The following is an 18,054-nucleotide window of genomic DNA, read 5'->3' on the forward strand; positions in this document are numbered from 1 at the left end:
CACCATAATTTGCAAATAAATTCATAAAAAATCCTGTCATAGTCATAGTTGAAGTGTACCTATGATGAAAATTACAGGCCTCTCTCATCTTTTTAAGTGGGAGAACTTGCACAATTGGTGGCTGACTAAATACTTTTTTGCCCCACTGTATATGATACAAGCCTTGTTTCAACCTCTTAGCAAATACAAGGGCAAATCATTTCCCATCATTATTCAACAGGCCTCCACGGGTCTCCAGTTGTCTATATAAAGACTATCCTTATTAGGTTTGGGAATCAAAGTAATTACACCTTGCTTTAAGGATGCCGGTAACTCCCCCTTTTCTATTGTTTCTTGGAACATGTCAAGAATGAAAGGAATCAATTTATCATTGACATTCCCGAGCCGATCTGATCGCCATTTGGGAGGATGTGAGCAAGCCGGATCAGCCAGGGCCAACCAAACACAAATAGAAGTATCCGCTTCATTCTATAGATTTGTTTTGTATGAAAGTATATATTCTGTTATATTTAGCTTATTAACAAAAAGCATTATAGATCTTTTGCAAAAATACAGTACCACAGTATACATCTTAAAAACCATTTTATTGCCTATATGATGATTAAGGTGTACTGTCTGTTCTATGTAGCACTTCACATTATAATAGTATGATTGTATGAACGACCATCATGTCACCAAAACCATCAACTCTATATCCAACATCTATTTATATACTCATGAATCACCATCAGATTCAACACAATTCACCAAATTAATTCAAGGTTGACAGGAGCCTATCAATAGGCTTAAAGTGGTGATGAGATTATTAATGTGATGCGTGGAATATGTGAGCAGCACTTTCAAAGTCAAGGGCCTTTGACAAGCGCCTCAGTGACAGGCTGGAGAAAAACACAAAAGATTAATGTTTGCAAACGGCAATGTCAGAAGTTTCAGATAAGGTGATTTTGTCAACAACTTTCATCTGTATTTTTTAACAAACATAAACACAAAACATTTATAACAGAGACCAACTCTGTTCAGGGTCATTTGCAATGTATAGACACAAAAAAGAAAATGCTAAAAGCAAATGAATAAAAGGTACATTATAATATACAATTTGATTAGCAGAAGTACATGATGAAAATAACAATGGAAATAAATTGTCATAATGGCATAAAGGACACAAATGGTTAGTGCTTTTGACAGGTAGGCTATTATAAGCTTATTATTCTAAAAACAAAGATATTCAAAAACGAAATACTGGCTTTACATAGAAGAAATGTCTAAATACTTTTTGTTAACATAAGTGTGCTTAATTTAAGTAACGGGGGAAAAAGCGAAAGGGAAAAAACTCATATTTACCACGTTAAAACCGTCTCTGAAATCAGGAAATTGCCAACAAAGCTGTTAAAATTTTAAACAAGGTCTTAATAAATTGCACATTTAAAAAACATGACAAATCATTGTCCCAGTGCTATACTTGTGCAGTTGGGCACCTTTATAATCTTGGTCTCCATTTGGTCTTCCGCTGGGCTGATCTGTCCACAGATTATATTTCTATGGTTCTGTCTCAGGCAGCTTCTATTCTTCACAGATAGGGGTACTGACTGAGCTTCCTTTGGCTTAGCTGGTAGGCTGCCGCGCTGGATCGGGGAACGGGGTAAGGCTGGGCCGCCAGCTGCTGCTGGTGGTGGTACTGTCCCTGGGCATGTAGGAGCCCCAGGGAGGAGTAGGGCCCATTGGGCCGGGCATGTCGAGAAGAGCCGCCGGCATGGAGCTGGTCCACGGCCTGGGAGACAGAGGCCAGGGCGGCAGAGGCAGGGTAGGCGTACAGGTTCGGGGTAGAGGTGAAGATGGAGGCAGCCTCGTGCAGGCGGTAAGAGGAGTTGGAGGAGATGGGAGGAGGGTAAGTGGTCTGACGGGGCAAGGAGCTGTTGTTGCCTCCTGTTCTGTCTTGTGATGATGACATCACAGACTGCTGTACCTGGAGAGGAAAACATTGGCTACAATTTATCACTTCATTCACATTTTACATTTTTATTTAATTTAATCTTTATTTAACTAGGCAAGTAAGTTAAGAACAAATTCTTATTTTCAATAACGGCCTAGGAACAGTGGGTTAACTGCCTTGTTCAGGGGCAGAACGACAGATTTTTACCTTGTCAGCTTGGGGATTCGATCTAGCAACCTTTTGGTTACTGGCCCAACGCTATTAACCACTAGGCTACCTGCCACCCCATATACACCTTACCTTCATTCACATTCTAGATAACTACATTTTAAATAAAAACCCGAAGACATGACAATTGAGATCAACCATATACCCTTACCTGACTCAGGTTGAGTGGTTGGGATCTGCTAGTTGTGGCACTCTGGTTGCGATCAGAGCTGGAGGTCCTTCCTGCCCTGCTGGACTGCTGAGCTGTCCCATTCTTGGATTTACCAGAGACATTAGCAGGTTGATCTGAAAATCAATAAAACCAAATTATTTTAAGTGAAAGGCAACAAAACTAAGGAGGTGGGCAGCTCCACCTATACAATAGTAGGGGGAACACTAGACTGGAGGTGTGTTACCACGCCAACCTGTTTTTTGTACTCTGCTCTCCCCAGACTGGGTCTTCACTAAGGGCAGGATGATGGCTAGAGACTTGGAGAAGGAGTGGGAGGTCTGGGACGAGGAGGAGCTGTTGGCCAGGCCCTTGGGGCTCAGGGGACTGCTGGTGGACGAGTCAGAGTCATGCGAGTCGTGGACTGTCACACAGCTAATCACATTGGCCCGCTGGTTAGCACCAGAGCTGTGACAGAAAAGAGGAAGAAAACTTTATCGTTTTCTTTTTAGAACACAAAAATTCCTCTTTTGCTTTCAACCCAACCCCTTGAGACACACAGACACACACACCCGAGGGATTGAGACTAAAGCCAGGGTCATCCAGGGTGCTGGTTTCAGCTACTTAACAAAACAGCAGCGTATCTCCATTGTCTCTCATTCATTCACACATTAGGTGGATACATTAGAATACACAGGATGTGACCTCACCTGGCAGTAGGGAACTTCCCGTCATCCTCGTCCTCTGTGTCACTATGGATAGTGATAATGCTGACAGCAGGGCTGGGAGTATCAGAGATGATAATTGGATCACCACTCAAGGCAGGCAGTGGTGTGTTGTGGACCATAGGGGCGGCTGTCTGCAGAGACAACACAGGCCTGCAAAGGGACAAATGTCATTTTAACAGGAAAGTATATTGAGATGTTTCAATGTGCTTTAAAAAAGTTTGTGTTGATCTGAAAGTCCTCAATCATAAAGCTCTCACTGATTCATAGAAATCACATACCTAATGAGGAAGAGAACCATACAGTATACAAGAGTATGAATAAAGTGTGTATTCTTGGACCTGACCATTGGGTTGCAATTTACCTGGCCCTACTGTCGGCATGTCGAGCCTTAGACCTTTTCCCCTGCTGAGATCTTGCTTGGAACTGGGCCGCAGGTGCATGACGCCCCAGTGTATGGTCCTGCTGTTTGATGCCATGGTAATGACTGCCATGACGACCCCTGGCATGACAACAATTTGTAATTAGCTTCCCTAGCATATCTGAATCAGTACAACACAATATTATCTGAACCATCTAACGTCTCCACAAACTGTACCCTAGATACAAAATAATGTCAGAAAATATCAAATTAGGGCTTCCTCTGCAATTCCTCTAACGTTCTGCTCTTTGGACAATGATATGGCCTTAGTGCCCAGAGGGACAGCACTGCAGTACTCACCTCCAGTGTGAGGCCTGTTGTCCTGAGCTGTCTCCCCCAGAGAGGGGGGCTCCCATGGGGGAGTCAGGGACCAGAGTCTGGGTTTGGCTGGGGTTGTGGAGGGACATACCTGGCATCTGCTGCCACGTGGAGGGGATGAGGATCTGCTGGGTGCCTGCTGGCCAGCCCTGCTGTACACACACATAGACAAAAACAAACAAAGTGATTTATTCTAGGTTTGCTTCTAAAACAACTAATACTGAGATCAATGAAAGCAAGTTGAACAGTCTGTTGTAAGGGAAGTAGAAAAATGCTGTGCTACATGTGAGTATGAGTCAGACCATTACAGGTTGGGTGTGGATTCTACAAGAACCACTGGGAAGAGGCATGACAAGCACATGCAGTTTGCAGACAGACATGATTCAGTGTCTGCTCCTGTCATACATGGAAAGCTATAGGCATCCAGCATGCCCCCACTGAGTCAAGCTCAAATTCAAAGGGGAAAGAAAAACATTCTATGATTGTTCTCTGTTCCCCGGACTTCCAAAGCATGACCCGAACAGAGAAAACCTCAATAGTTACTGCTGAGGGAAATATGTTTGAAATCAAAACACCATTAAACCGGCACTCCAACTGGCAGAAGAAACAACTGTTCATTCTCTCAAGCCCTGGAAGACAGAGTTCTGTGGAACTGAGAAGGTGGTTTAAAACCTGAAACTCAAGAGTAATCTGTTAAGAGAAGCATGACAGACAATCAAGGGGCAGCATTCTAAGATGGTATTTCTAATGTGTGCTGCACAATTCCAGGACCAAAGCAACAACATTGACATTTTGAATCAACAGGGATTCCAAAGGTTGAAGAGATGAAGTGCAAATTTACATTTGGTTGAATCTATTTACATTTCAGCGGTCTCTGTATCATATTAAACTTCAGCTGTCTCTGTATCATAATACAACATCTCTCTTTTTGGAAGGGGAAGAGAAAAGGAGAGATGACATGCTGCAAGCATAAGCACAGACCAGAGTTAGCAGCAGTACCTGCGTCCCATGCTCTGCCCACCCCTGACATGTGTCGGAGGAGAAAGGGGCAACGGGGTATTAGTGATAGTGCTTTACCAGCATGGTGGGGCTCTGCTCCAGTAGGCCAGGCCTTCCAGCCCCACAGCCCAGGGGCAGTGAATACAGAGGGGCCATTCCTGCCACAGGGGCTTGCAGGGTGGCTACCATCAATGGATTGCAGGATTGCTGGTGGGGAGGAGGTTTGAGGGAGGGATGTAGGGGTTAGATAAATGGACAGGGAAGGTCAATCCGATCTCCACATCCCTTCACCAATCAGTTGGAGACTGATTCCCAAAGAAAGGAGAGGATGCTAAGGAGGCTAAACACCTTGGTGTGAGGAATCCTGTCAATACTACTCTGGTTATTCATAGGATTTCAATGGACACACATGGAGTCAAGCTGTGGTGGGTAGTCATACAGCACTCAGTCTTGCTGTACCTGTGTGAGCATTCCAGGCTGGAGATGCAGAGGCTGAGTGGACTGGTTCTGGGGCACCATGGGAACAGAGTTATCCATCCTCACTGGGAACCCGGTGTGTTTACCGGATGACTGGAGGCCTAAGAAGAAAGGGAGGCGGTAGATTAGTTACAATGTCATGCATACAGCTCTGCAGATGCAAACTGTAGACATTACATCTAACTAGAGACAATTGGACAACATTATGAAGTTCAGATCCTCTTGTGTTATTACATCACATAAGGCTACACAACATGTATCACTGAAAGCGGTCTCCCACATTACAACCTATGTACTTAGCTGCGACATGAATTTGGTCTTCATTCGAGTTCAGCAAGAGAGGCAAACAAACTATACTTATAACATTATAACCCTGCCCCATCTGTTCTCACCCTGGATGGTGGGTGGGCAGACTATGAGAGTCTGCTGGAAAGGCTCTGCCTGGCCACACAGCTGGGTGGGTCTGGTCTGCAGAGGGACACTTTGCTGGTGGAGACCTGGGATGTTGATTGTTGCCTGCTGATACAGTCCTGACTGGTAGTTCAGCAGAGGGACGTTGCTGCTCAGGGACAGGGACTGGCCACCGGTTGACGCCACCTGACATGGTGTGGATAACTTAAAATAACTATTCATCACATTTTACTTTCACACTTTACGTGCTGTAAAATATTCATGCTAAGACATGCTGAGTAAGTCTGATGATAAAAGATATTAGCTAAGGGGAAAAAGATTCTTAGTACTGTGATGAAAATGTGTTTTTCTTATAAGTAATTTCTGTGTTCTATTCATGTGCTGTTCTATAAACCAATTTCTGTGTTCATGCAAGTGACTTGAGTGAACGAATCCTCACTATCAGTAGCTGCAATTTGGCAGTACACCCAGACCTTGTTTTGAGAACGAAAGATATCTCAGTTTCAAGGTCTCAGCTTATAAGAAGTGAGGTATTGGTCTGTCACATGCATGACCCAGTATTGGTCGGTCACATGAATGAAACAAAAGAGTCATGATTAATTAGTTATGCTAAATCATGCAAATGTAACTTGTCTGAGTTTCTGACAGACAGACGTTCAATTGGTGCATTACCTTTGTTGGAACCTCCAGCACGCTGACAATAATGATTCATTGAAGATTAACTTTTAGTGTCCCTGTGTAATTTCCACAACAGTTCTCACCTGGTTGTGCTGGCTGCTAAATGTAACAGTGAGGTTTGTAGCTGCACTGGGGGTGTTGCTGCTAGAAAACAGATTCTTTCCACTCTCGAAAGGGTTGACCCTTCGCTTGCAAATGTCCATGTTCTGGAAGCACGACTTCACACTGAAAAAGAAGAAATATCAAGGCATATGTGAATCTAAAGGAGCAAGGTACTCTGTACTCTTATAATATCCATCTGGCACAGCCAGAAGAGGACTGGCCACACCTCAGAGTCTGGTTCCTCTCTAGGTTTCTTCCTCGGTTCCTGTCTTTCTGGGGAGTTTTTCCTAGCCACCGTGCTTCTACATCTGCATTGCTTGCTGTTTGGGGTCTTAGGCTGGGTTTCTGTATAAGCACTTTGTGACTGCTGATGTAAAAAGGGATTTATAAATACATTTGATTTGATGATACATTTTATCTCGAGAGAAAAACAAGGAGATTTGCCAAGCTGTCTTAATCCTGGGCTATTGTGTGTAAGAGCTCTTAGGCCAAACAATTGATATAACATTTAATTTGACATAAATGCCACAATACGATAGTCCTGATAATCCTCTACTTACTGTGAGCTGTGAGGGAAGTGCAGCAGGTGGGTCATGGTGACGAAGGTGTGGTTGAGGGTCTTCATGGGGGTAATGCGTTTGTCTGCGTCCAGCGTTAGCATCTTCTTCAGCAGGTCAATAAACTCTCTCCGGTCCGCCTTCTCTGCCTGGATGTCAGTCCCCGCCAGACTAGTCATGTTCACCTGCCACAACATACAGAAAGTCTGCTAAATGACTCAAATGTAAACATTTATAGATGCACTATGCAGAAATCGCTCCACCATTTCCTGGTTGCTAAAATTTGACTAATTTCAGTTTTATGTGACAAAACAAGCAAGCATAGTGTAGAGAATCATTGTACCGTCTTTAATTATTATTATTTTATTTTTTAAACGCTGTGAAATATATTTTCCATAACCAAAAATATTGTTTTCAGCTATTTGAATCTGGTGTACAAAGCAGCAAGTAAAAGACGCAAAAAACAAAACTTAAGAACGGAAAGCATAGAAATAGCGCATAGAACAGATATACAGCTTCTTAGACTTGCTTTCAATCCGAATGACAGTTGCATATTGTATCTTTAAACATCCAAGTCTACTCTGAAGAGATCAAATAAATTGGAGATATGAAACATCCCAATTTATAAGCATAGCCTAATACAAAATAGTAATGGATTAATGACGAGTGGATTTATAGAATGAATGGCGACCTAGTCACCCTCACCTGCATCATATCATCCAGACAGTTGAAAATGTATTTCCGAGCCTCCTTTGACTTTATCCCCAGCTCCGCCTCGTGCTCTGAAGGAGTCTACAGACAAAAAGAAAACATAAAATAAAAAATACTATTAAAAGGTACTGTACAATATACATCAGTGAACAAGATATTTCATCAATATGCACCCACACATTATAATTGCCGCTACCATACTCTTATCCACTATTGCTAATACTGAACCATTTAAACACTTGCCCTGAACAATTTAAACACCAGCCCTTCAATCCCCCCTTTCTCTAATACATGTGTAAATATTGTACGTTAAATGTGCCTTCTGTATTTTACTTTTGCAAAAAAAATGTATTCTATTCTACTGAGCCATTTACTTTATGTTTGTATTCTTATCTTGTATTATTTCTTATTGTTGTTGCATTGTCCCGAAGGAACCTGCAAGTAAGCATTTCGTTTGAAGGTATATACCATGTATATCCTGTACATACAACTAAGAAAACTTAAAACTTAAAACATAATTAGCTATAAACATGTAATTATCAACATTCTGATTCCTAATATGTTACCTACTGTACCTTGAGCCTCCATAGGGGGTAGCTGGAGTCAGGGCCTCTGTTAAAGAAGCGACTGGACTTGGTGCCTTCACTCAGGAGGTATTCAGCAGGCAGGCCCTGGGTCTGGGAGATGTACCGGATCTGATGAAGCCAAGAGAAAAGCAACAGCAACAGTGTTAATCAGAGATTGGTCACAAACAGACGTAGGGCCAGTTTCCCAGACACCAATTAAGCCTAGTGTTTGACTAGAAAACACTTCAAATGGGAATCTCCACTGAACACAGTTTAGTCCAGGACTACACTTAATCTGTGTCTGGAAAACCAGCCACTTCATGTATGACTGATACTTCAACAAAATGGAGGAAACAAATACATGTCAATGATGGATGACAGTGTCGTGTCTCACAAAAAGTAGAAGAGGTGCTGCTGACCTGATCATACTCTGAGGCACCAGGATAAAGAGGCCAACCCAAGAACAGTTCAGCAATGACGCAGCCCAGAGACCACATATCTATAGCTTCACAGAAGGGAAGGCCCAGGATGATCTCTGGCGCCCTGCAACAACACATATAGTTGAAGTCGGAAGGTTACATACACCTTAGCCAAATACATTTATACTCAGTTTTTCACAATTTCTGACATTTAATCGTAGTAAAAATCCCCTGCCTTAGGTCAGTTAGGATCACCACTTTATTTTAAGAATGTGAAATGTCAGAATAATAGTAGAGAGAATGATTTATTTCCGCTTTTATTTCTTTCATCACATTCCCAGTGGGTCAGAAGTTTACATACACTCAATTAGTATTTGGTAGCATTGCCTTTAATTGTTTAACTTGGGTGAAACGTTTCGGTAGCCTTCCACAAGCTTCCCAGAATAAGTTGGGTGAATGTTGGCCCATTTCTCCCTACAGAGTTGGTGTAACAGAGTCAGGTTTGTACTGTAGGCCTCCTTGCTCGCACATGCTTGCAAGCCTCCCCCTTTTTCCTCCAAACATAACGATGGTCATTATGGCCAAATAGTTCTATTATTGTTTCATCAGACCAGAGGACATTTCTCCAAAAAGTATGATCTTTGTCCCAATGTGCAGTTGCAAACTGTAGTCTGGCTTTTTTTAAATGGCGGTTTAGGAGCAGTGCCTTCTTCCTTGCTGAGCGGCCTTTCAGGTTATGTCGATATAGGACTCATTTTACTGTGGATATAGATACTTTTGTACCTGTTTCTTCCAGTATCTTCACAAGGTCCTTTGCTTTTGTTCTGGGATTGATTTGCACTTTTCGCATCAAAGTACGTTCATCTCTATGAGACAGAACGCGTCTCCTTCCTGAGCGGTATGACGGCTGCGTGGTCCCATGGTGTTTATACTTGCGTACTATTGTTTGTACAGATGAACGTGGTACCTTCAGGCATTTGGAAATTGCTCCCATGGATGAAGCAGACTTGTGGAAGTCTACTTTTTTTTCTGAGTTCTTAGCTGATTTCTTTTGATTTTCCTATGTCAAGCCTCTGCAAAAGGCACTGAGTTTGAAGGTAGGCCTTGAAATACATCCACAGGTACACCTCCAATTGACTCAAATGATGTCAATTAGCCTATCAGAGGCTGCTAAAGCCATGACATCATTTTCTGGAATTTTCAAAGTTGTTGAAAGGCACAGTCAACTTCTGACCCACTGGAATTGTGATACAGTGGATTATAAATGAAATAATCTGTCTGTAAACAATTGTTGGAAAAATTACTTGTGTCATGCACAAAGTAAATGTCCTAATCGACTTGCCAAAACTAGTTCATTAACAAGAAATTTGTGGAGTGGTTGAAAAACTGGACATGTTGGTAACATGAGTACATAATATTGAGCCTGCAATACATCCATGGCTACTGAGACTCTTGTGTCACAAAACGACACATGCACCAGGGTTGGGCTCAATTAAATTTGTATTCAGTCAATTCAATAAGTAAACTGAAATTCCAATGCCGATTTTACTTACTGGAATTTTCCGTTTACTTCCTGAATTTACTGAATCTACATGAAATTGACCCCAACCCTGACTGGCACTCACCGGTAGTAGCGTGACTGTAGGTAGGTGGAACACACTGCCTTAGAAACGTGGCTGGCGGAGCCGAAGTCGATGACCTTCACCCTGTAGGGCTGTCTGAGAGGATCCACCAGCATGATGTTCTCAGGCTTCAGGTCAGCATGGATTAGACCCAGGCTCTTCAGCTTCAACAGGGCCGTGGCCACCTGATGACATACGTGGCAATGTAAAAACTGTATATATGTATGTATTATGTATATGGCTGTACAATATGTGTATGATATGGGTAACGTGCAATATGTACAGTGTATTGTGTTATTTTGCATATAGTAGTATTGTGCAGTACTAAAAAAGTGTTCAAGACTATTAATTGTACTGTATCGTACCTGCTGCAGCACAGGCCGGATTGACTTGAGCAGCAGCGGGCTGAACTTGCTGTGCTTCAGAAAGTCATAGAGATTCTGCTCCAACATCTCAAACACGAGACAGGTGTGGTTCTTGTGTTGGAAACACTCGTAGGAACGCACAAAGTTGAACTCGTCTGCGTTCTCTGTGCTCAGTCTGCTCAGGATACTCACCTGCAGGACGATGGCAGATACAGAGCCTTCAGAAAGTATTCATTCCACATTTTGTTGTGTTACAGCCTGAATTCAAAACGGATGAGATTTTTTTTTCTCTCAACCATCTACACAAAATAACCGATAATGACAAAGTCAAACATGTTTTTTTTTACATTTTAGAAAATGTATTGAAAATTAAATACAGAAATATCTCATTTACATAAGTATTCACACCCCTGTCACCGTTTACAGCTGTGAGTCTTTCTGCGTTTTTAAGAGCTTTGCACACCAGGGTTGTACAATATTTGCACATTGTTCTTTATACATTCTTCAAACTCTGTCAAGTTGGTTGTTGATCATTGCTAGATAGCCATTTTTAGGTCTTGCCATAGATTTTCAAGCTGATTTAAGTCGAAACTGTAACTCGGCCACTCAGGATCATTCAATGTCATCTTGATAAGCAACTCCAGTGTATATTTGGCCTTATGTTTTAAGTTATTGTCCTGCCGAAAGGTGAATTTGTATCCCAGTGTCTGTTGGAAAGCATTCTGAACCAGGTTTTCCTCTTGGACTTTGTTTTTTCTTAGTTCCATTCCATTTTGTCCTAAAAAAAACTCCCTAATCCTTGCGATGACAAGCATACCCATGACATGATGCAGCCACCACCATGCTTGAAAATATGAAGAGCGGTACTCATTTATGTGTTGTGTCTGCCCCAAACATAACACTTTGTATTCAGGACATAAAGTTTGAGGTTTTAATTTAGTGGCTTATTGTAAACAGGATGCATGTTTTGCAATATTTGTATTCTGCACAGGCTTCCTTGTTTTCAATATGTCATTTAAGTTAGGATTATGAAGTAACTACAATGTTGATCCATCCTCAGTTTCCTTCCTCTCCGGCAACTGAGTTTGGCAGGACACCTGTATGTTTGTAGTGACTGGGTATATTGATACACCATCCAAAGTGTAATTAAAAACTTCACCATGTTAAGGGATAGTCAATGACTGGTTTAAAAATATATATATAAAAAAAAGATATCTACCAATAGGTGCCCTTTGCAAGGCATTGAAAAACCTCCCTGGTAAATGTGGTTGAATCTGTGTTTGAAATTCACTGCTCAACTAAGGGATCCTACAGATAATTGTATGTGTGGGGTATAGAGTTGAGGTAGTCATTAAAAAAATCATGTTAAACACTATTATTGCACACAGAATGTCCATGCAACTTACTTGTTCAGCAAACATTTACTCCTGAACATATTTAGGCTTGCCATAACAAAGGGGCTGAATAGTTATTGACCCAAGACATTTCAGCTTTTCATTTTTTATTAATTTGTAAACATTTCAGAAAACATAATTCCCCTTTAACATTATGGGGTATTGTGTGTAGGCCAGTGACACAACATCTAAATTAAATTAATTTTAAATTCAGGCTGTAACAACAAAATGTGGATAAAGTCAAGGGGTGTGGATACTTTCTGAAGGCACTGTAGATATGTTAAACTATTTTAATATCATCTCCTTCTCAAACGTCTACAAAATGTACACATGCATGGTACCTCTACAATTTTCAAATTCAATTGAAGCTCTAACCAGAGACTAATTTATCTGGTTAAAGCTTACAAGAAAGTCACTTTTGCTTCGTGACACTAACCTCAATTTGACCTTGCCGGGCATATGAAGGATGATTCTTCAAGATCTTGATGGCCACGATTTCATTGGTGCCACGCTTCCAGCATTTAGCCACTTGGCCAAATGTACCTCTCCCTAGGAACTCCAGCACCTCATAACTGTGAGACAAAGAGCACAGGATCTCATGCTGCACTAGCTGGTAGTCTCCCTCACTGTGAGAGTTACTACTCTTAGTGGTGGAGGTGGAATGTGCTATGGACTGGGCTGTGGTGGTCCCCCCACCAGCGGCGGGGCGGTTGGAGAGCACAGGGGCAGAGAGCTCCTCCAGGATCTGAACACTGTCACTGCTGTCCACCTCCTCACTTTTCCTCTTCAGGCTGTTACTATACTGCTTGTGGTATAGGTCCCCTGGCTGGGAGGACGATGCAGCATCCTTGACATGGTGACTGGTAGAAGAGGAGGAAGATGAAGAGGGTCCTCGGGCACTGCCTGTGCTGTCTGCCGCCCGTACAACTGTTTGCTCCCGGGAGCCTCCCCCCATTGATGGATACCCCTGGTTGGAGTTGGAGGAGTTGTATGCTGGGTTGAAACTTGATGCAGAGGGGGAGGATGTGTTTCCATTTCCCTGGATGGGGCCCTGCTGCTGGTAGTAAGTGTAGTTGTTGTCTCCCACCTGGACGCTCACATCCCACACACTGTTCTCTACTTTCAATTTCTTGGTACGAGTGTATGCGCTGGAGGAGACTGAAGGAGAGGAGAAAACCTGGAGCTGGGAAGCCATGTCTACACAAAATGGGAGGCAAAGAGATTACTGGAAGCTGGCTACCTCTCTATCATCATAAACTGACAGCTGGTGTTAACTAGCTATCTTACATTGTTGTAATAGATCAAACAGTTCAAATCATTTTAGAAGCATTACAACTCAAACGTTAACTAACGTTAGTGTTTCATCAAAGTGTTCTGCTATCTACGGGCCCAGGCTGTGTGTTATGCGGACCAAAGCAACTAGCCAGGCTAAGGACGCTTATGGAAAACGGTTTGTCAACAACTGGAAAATAACATATATTGCATAGGTAAACGTCACCTGTGTTTGGTTTAGTCTTGCGGGTCCGATCGATTTCCCAAAACAGCAAGCCTCATAGCTAGCTAGTTGCAGGCAGATAAGAGCTAAGATTCCAGCTAATGCGAACTTCATGCAGATCTCCCCTCGAGATCTCAAAACATCAACCGGGACATCATAATAACAACACGAGGATATCACACGACATCACATAATTTTAGAGGCACATAGAAAATGTCAAACTGACTACAAAAACAGCAGGATAGACCCATCCATCAATCCATAACAAATCAACCGTATACCTAAGCACCAGAAGCGCTTCAACATTACCGTAAGGATTGAAAACAAGCGCGTAATAAATTGTAGTCTCCTAAAAATAATCTCAGGATTACATTTTAGACTAAACAGAAACAACAATTGAAAAGATCAGAAGAAACATCACCGTCTCTGCTTGGTGTTTGTGGTAGCTACACTTTTTAAGAGACCAAATGAAATATTTGACGAGGAGGAACGAGGAAATAGAACCCATGGCACTGCCACAGAGTGGTACTTCTCACATCGTGAGAATTTCGTGAACGCTTGCGAAACAGACCAAGCAGGGGTTGGAGAAATCAATGAGAGAATTATTTCTTAGTTATTACTTTTCTCTAAATCTAAAAGGCAAACATAGATTCAATACAATGTCTTAAGTATTTGAACATGTTATTGCGCCAACCTCGTGGAAATGACAAACTGACACGTTTTCATTTTCGTCAAAAACAACTTTATATCGAAGGAATGCCTTTGATTTGAGATCTGCACATGCGCCGTTTTGCGCGAAACAACCGCTAGATTTGATGACGTGTTTCGTTTCTAAGAATGTATTTTAATTTTAGTAGACAAGTCAGTTAAGAACAAATTCTTATTTTCAACGACGGCCTAGTGGAACTGTCTTGTTCAGGGTTTCGATCTTGCAAGCTTTCGGTTACTAGTCCAACGCTCTAACCACTAGGCTACCTGCCGCCCCAAAATGACTTTAGCCAAACATTTTTTATAACTAACACTATATGTGGTTTAGCTAGCTTACGTCACCATGAAATCGCTTACAATTGTGATAAAGGATTTATATCGGATAAGCAGTTTCTGCCTATCTTCATACTGTACTGTCTTATCTTGTTTGTGCCGCGCGCATGCTCAGATGGTGGCCTTGGAGATGTCGAGAAGATTTAGCATTAGCAATAATATAAATAACAAAGCACACCACAGCAAAGGTAAGAAACGTTAACCAACGTTTAAGCAACTTCAATAATGTAAAAGTATATTAATTTCAGTTGCTTCAGAGAAGTTGTGTGAAACCATCATAAAATAAGCAAGCTAGCTAGCCAGGTTAGCATAACACAATCTGTGACGTAGTTAGTTAGCTAGCAAATTTAAAGGGATACGTTAGCCCTCTAAAAACACAGTCTAATGTTTTCCACCAAATAGATTTGTTTACATTTCTTTTAGAGGAGGACCATGCCAGATCTCTACCCTCCATGGCCGCACAAACTGAAAATGGGTTTTTACATCTGAAACAGTACCTGAAAGAGATGTCCTCCATGAGACAAGCTTTGAACACAGGTCGTCCCTTGGTAATTTGCTTGAGGGACCAGGTACTTTAGCTACCTACTCAATAGGAATTCCCTATCAATCTCTGAGCTCTGTTAAAAGCTTGGAACAGTTTTAATGTAACATCACGTTTTTGTATTTATTGTATTTAATAGGATAGACTTCCACCCCTACCAAAGAAAACCTCACCCAGATCTACTAATGACAAGATTGCTGCAGGTAGGCCTATGCTAACATTTGGAATATATCTGTCCCTTTACAAGTGGAGAAAGTAGCGACTGTTTGTGTTGTTGACAACTATGTTCTTCCCTTTGCTTCCCCTGTCCCCTGCTGATAAAGATATAGAATGCACCATGTCAATAAAGCAGCATGCTCCAGCAAAAGAGGAAATATTAAGGTGCGTAAATGATTTTTAACAAATCACATTTTTTATTGCACCAACACTTTCTTAAATGGCTATGCTACAACCGTCCTTCAGGGCCGTCAATATCATATTTTACGTTTTATACAGAAGGATAAAATTCAGGAGGGACGAGCACATAATAGAGAAGCTTCAGTGGATCTACAAGATACTTTGTGGCTTAACTAACATGAGGAATAGAGACCTGAAAACACTGGTGAGATTTGCTTTATTTGTGTGTGACATTTAGTGTTCATTCATTGTTGTAATAAATGACACAATTGTACAGTAAAGTTGTGTATTTCTCACCAAGTTGCCTCTTGCAAGTGGGTATGTGAACATCATCATGAAAGACACAGATAAAACCAATGTTCTTTTGAAGAACTCTCAGAGGTAACCAAACTAAATCCATTTATATCACCTCTTACAATACCCATTGACTTACAAAACTTAAATAGCTAGTTTATGGTAACCTGCTTGATTTAACTGCATTCAAATAAAAGCAATTTTTTATTTAAATATTTCAGATGTGATTCTATGTTGTCAGGTGTCTGATTCCATTTGCACCTGAGGACATGAACATCAACCCAGACTTGTGGGAGTCATTCATCAATCACCAAGACCAAGGCAGTAAAATTGTCCACAGATTTTCATGGGTATACCGGTACTATCATTGTTTTTAATGTTTTTTGTTTTTGTTTTTCAGAGCCAAAATCACCCTCCGCTAAGTTTGCTGGGTAAGAAATGTAATACATACAGTACATTGGTTAAAATCTATATTTCATTTAGCAGATGCTCTTACCCAGGGCAACTAGGGTTAAGTGCCTTGCTCAAGGGCACATCGGCATATGGTTTTACCTAGTCGGCTCAGGGATTCACACCAGCAACCTTTCGGTTACTGTCCCAATACTCTTAACTAGGATACCTGCCACCCCTAATTAATAATGTATTTGCTAACTAAAGTTTAATGGTCAATTCCACCTTAAATCATTGCAGTTGTAAGCCTGTCCAGTTAGGACTCAGAAGGAAGGCAGGTCTAAAGGAGGTAGAGAATGAAACTGGGGACCTACCTCCTTGGCTGAACCTGCTCTTGGATGAGAACAGTTAGTACACAGCTATTTTGATTTGCAGTATAACAAATATATAAGGACCATATAATGACACTATAGTATAAACGGCATAAAACGGTTTACTTGGGTCTGAAAGTCAGATTGAAATAGTGTTATTGACTATTTACTTTCCACAGCCACATATGAGAAGGATCCTCAGAAGTGAGTATCAGTGGCCAGTGTTTAAGACATTAATGAAACATGAGAGAGTAGAATATAGATATTCAATCTTCGCATATTTTTTTCAGACCAAAGAACAGACATGATATGCTGGAACGTGTCAGAACAAAGTTCATCGAAATTCAGAGATCTATGAACAATCAAATGGAGACAGACATGTTTGAGAAGAAAATGTAAGCGGTTGTAATGATTCCAATACAGGCCTGTGTAATGTTAGACTTTTTCTCGCATTTAAAAAAAATAATGTTTGATCAAAACATAAATGCAAGTGAAAAAATGTACAGTATAGACTCAGTATGTTTAATTTGTTTTGTTTAGACACAGAGAGGAGAGAATGAGGACTCTCCTGGATGCATTGATGGCCTCAAGGAAGGAGACAAGCCTACCTATGCTGCTCTCCTCACTAAAACATGAGCTCAGGGAACCAAAATCTGCGCTTTTATTTTGGCGAGTTTCAGTTCTGTGTTACCAACATGTACAGTAGCCTACTATGTCACTTGTTCATGGGAAAATTAATGTGAAATGCAGTAAATGTTGACATTGGTTGTATTTTAGTTTACTTTTAAAATGTTTTCTTAGGTACGAAATCCTGAAGAGCGATGTCTCAGAATTGTCTGATGACAGGGACTTTGAGTACAGGACCATCCTGCAGAAGATCGGCCAATTCCACAACTTCTCTCACAAGAAGTTGCCCTACTCAAAGGTAATCATTCCAAATTCTCTGGAAGTGAATAAATTCATGGCAAATTTCATTTTTGAACACTTGTGTCAGTGTATCAGAGTTTGTGGATTATTAGTGTAAGCCTGACCATTAGTGAAAAAATAAACCCTGTTATTGTTTATAGGAGAAATTTTGTCTCCTTGTTCTCTCTCTGCCATCGAATCAGCTTCTCCAACCAGCCATGCAAGATGCTCTGATGTTCCTCACTGAGAACGTCTTCCAGCTCCTACCCCGACAACTCAAGCACTGGTATCAGTATCTCAAACTGCCCTTTTATGACACCTCCTAACTCTTAATCTTAAGTCATCCTCAGAGGGCTGCCAGCCAATGGTTGTTATTTTAGTTTAAATTATATTAAATGTAATTTGTTTCAGAAATATGGACACAGTCTTGTGTAATTGTTGTAGTTAGTCAGGCAAGGAACCACTGTGAACACTTTTTAAAGACTTTTAGAGTCAGTTTTTAGAGTCAGTTTTTAGAGACTTTCTTTAGTTTCACAATTTAAAATATTC

At 41.2% G+C, this 18,054-nt stretch overlaps 2 protein-coding genes across 11 annotated transcripts; one reads left to right on the forward strand and one right to left on the reverse strand.

Annotated features, from left to right (window-relative positions):
* Positions 1-565: 565 nt before the first annotated feature.
* Positions 566-15,186, reverse strand: LOC135504120 (homeodomain-interacting protein kinase 1-like). Of its 5 annotated transcripts, none has more exons than XM_064922419.1 (18): positions 15,105-15,186; positions 12,508-13,268; positions 10,678-10,869; positions 10,316-10,497; positions 8,691-8,814; positions 8,281-8,400; positions 7,700-7,786; positions 6,998-7,179; positions 6,419-6,560; positions 5,639-5,843; positions 5,229-5,347; positions 4,848-4,976; positions 3,753-3,922; positions 3,396-3,533; positions 3,017-3,184; positions 2,563-2,774; positions 2,310-2,443; positions 566-1,963 (listed from the first exon to the last, which is right to left on the reverse strand). In XM_064922419.1, exons 2-18 carry the CDS (start codon positions 13,264-13,266, stop codon positions 1,568-1,570), a joined length of 3,459 nt encoding a protein of 1,152 aa, XP_064778491.1. In that variant the 5' UTR covers positions 13,267-13,268; positions 15,105-15,186; the 3' UTR covers positions 566-1,567. The 5 variants fall into 5 exon arrangements, with proteins under 5 accessions (XP_064778491.1, XP_064778493.1, XP_064778490.1 ...); XM_064922421.1 differs by lacking the exon at positions 15,105-15,186 and adding an exon at positions 14,632-14,696; XM_064922418.1 differs by lacking the exon at positions 15,105-15,186 and adding an exon at positions 13,570-13,842.
* LOC135504121 (uncharacterized) lies at positions 13,929-17,925 on the forward strand. Of its 6 annotated transcripts, XM_064922428.1 has the most exons (15): positions 13,929-14,008; positions 14,723-14,795; positions 15,010-15,176; positions 15,288-15,351; positions 15,472-15,529; positions 15,644-15,749; positions 15,846-15,925; positions 16,080-16,159; positions 16,239-16,269; positions 16,529-16,635; positions 16,779-16,803; positions 16,890-16,994; positions 17,140-17,268; positions 17,401-17,524; positions 17,667-17,925. In XM_064922428.1, the coding sequence occupies exons 2-15, from the start codon at positions 14,723-14,725 to the stop codon at positions 17,829-17,831; spliced, it is 1,314 nt and encodes a 437-aa protein (XP_064778500.1). In that variant the 5' UTR covers positions 13,929-14,008; the 3' UTR covers positions 17,832-17,925. The 6 variants fall into 6 exon arrangements, with proteins under 6 accessions (XP_064778500.1, XP_064778496.1, XP_064778499.1 ...); XM_064922424.1 differs by lacking the exon at positions 13,929-14,008 and having other exon boundaries at positions 14,618-14,795; XM_064922427.1 differs by lacking the exon at positions 13,929-14,008 and having other exon boundaries at positions 14,618-14,795; positions 17,709-17,925.
* Positions 17,926-18,054: the final 129 nt, after the last annotated feature.

Source organism: Oncorhynchus masou, chromosome 18 (genome assembly GCF_036934945.1).
Source record: "Oncorhynchus masou masou isolate Uvic2021 chromosome 18, UVic_Omas_1.1, whole genome shotgun sequence".
Taxonomy (NCBI): Eukaryota; Metazoa; Chordata; class Actinopteri; order Salmoniformes; family Salmonidae; genus Oncorhynchus; species Oncorhynchus masou.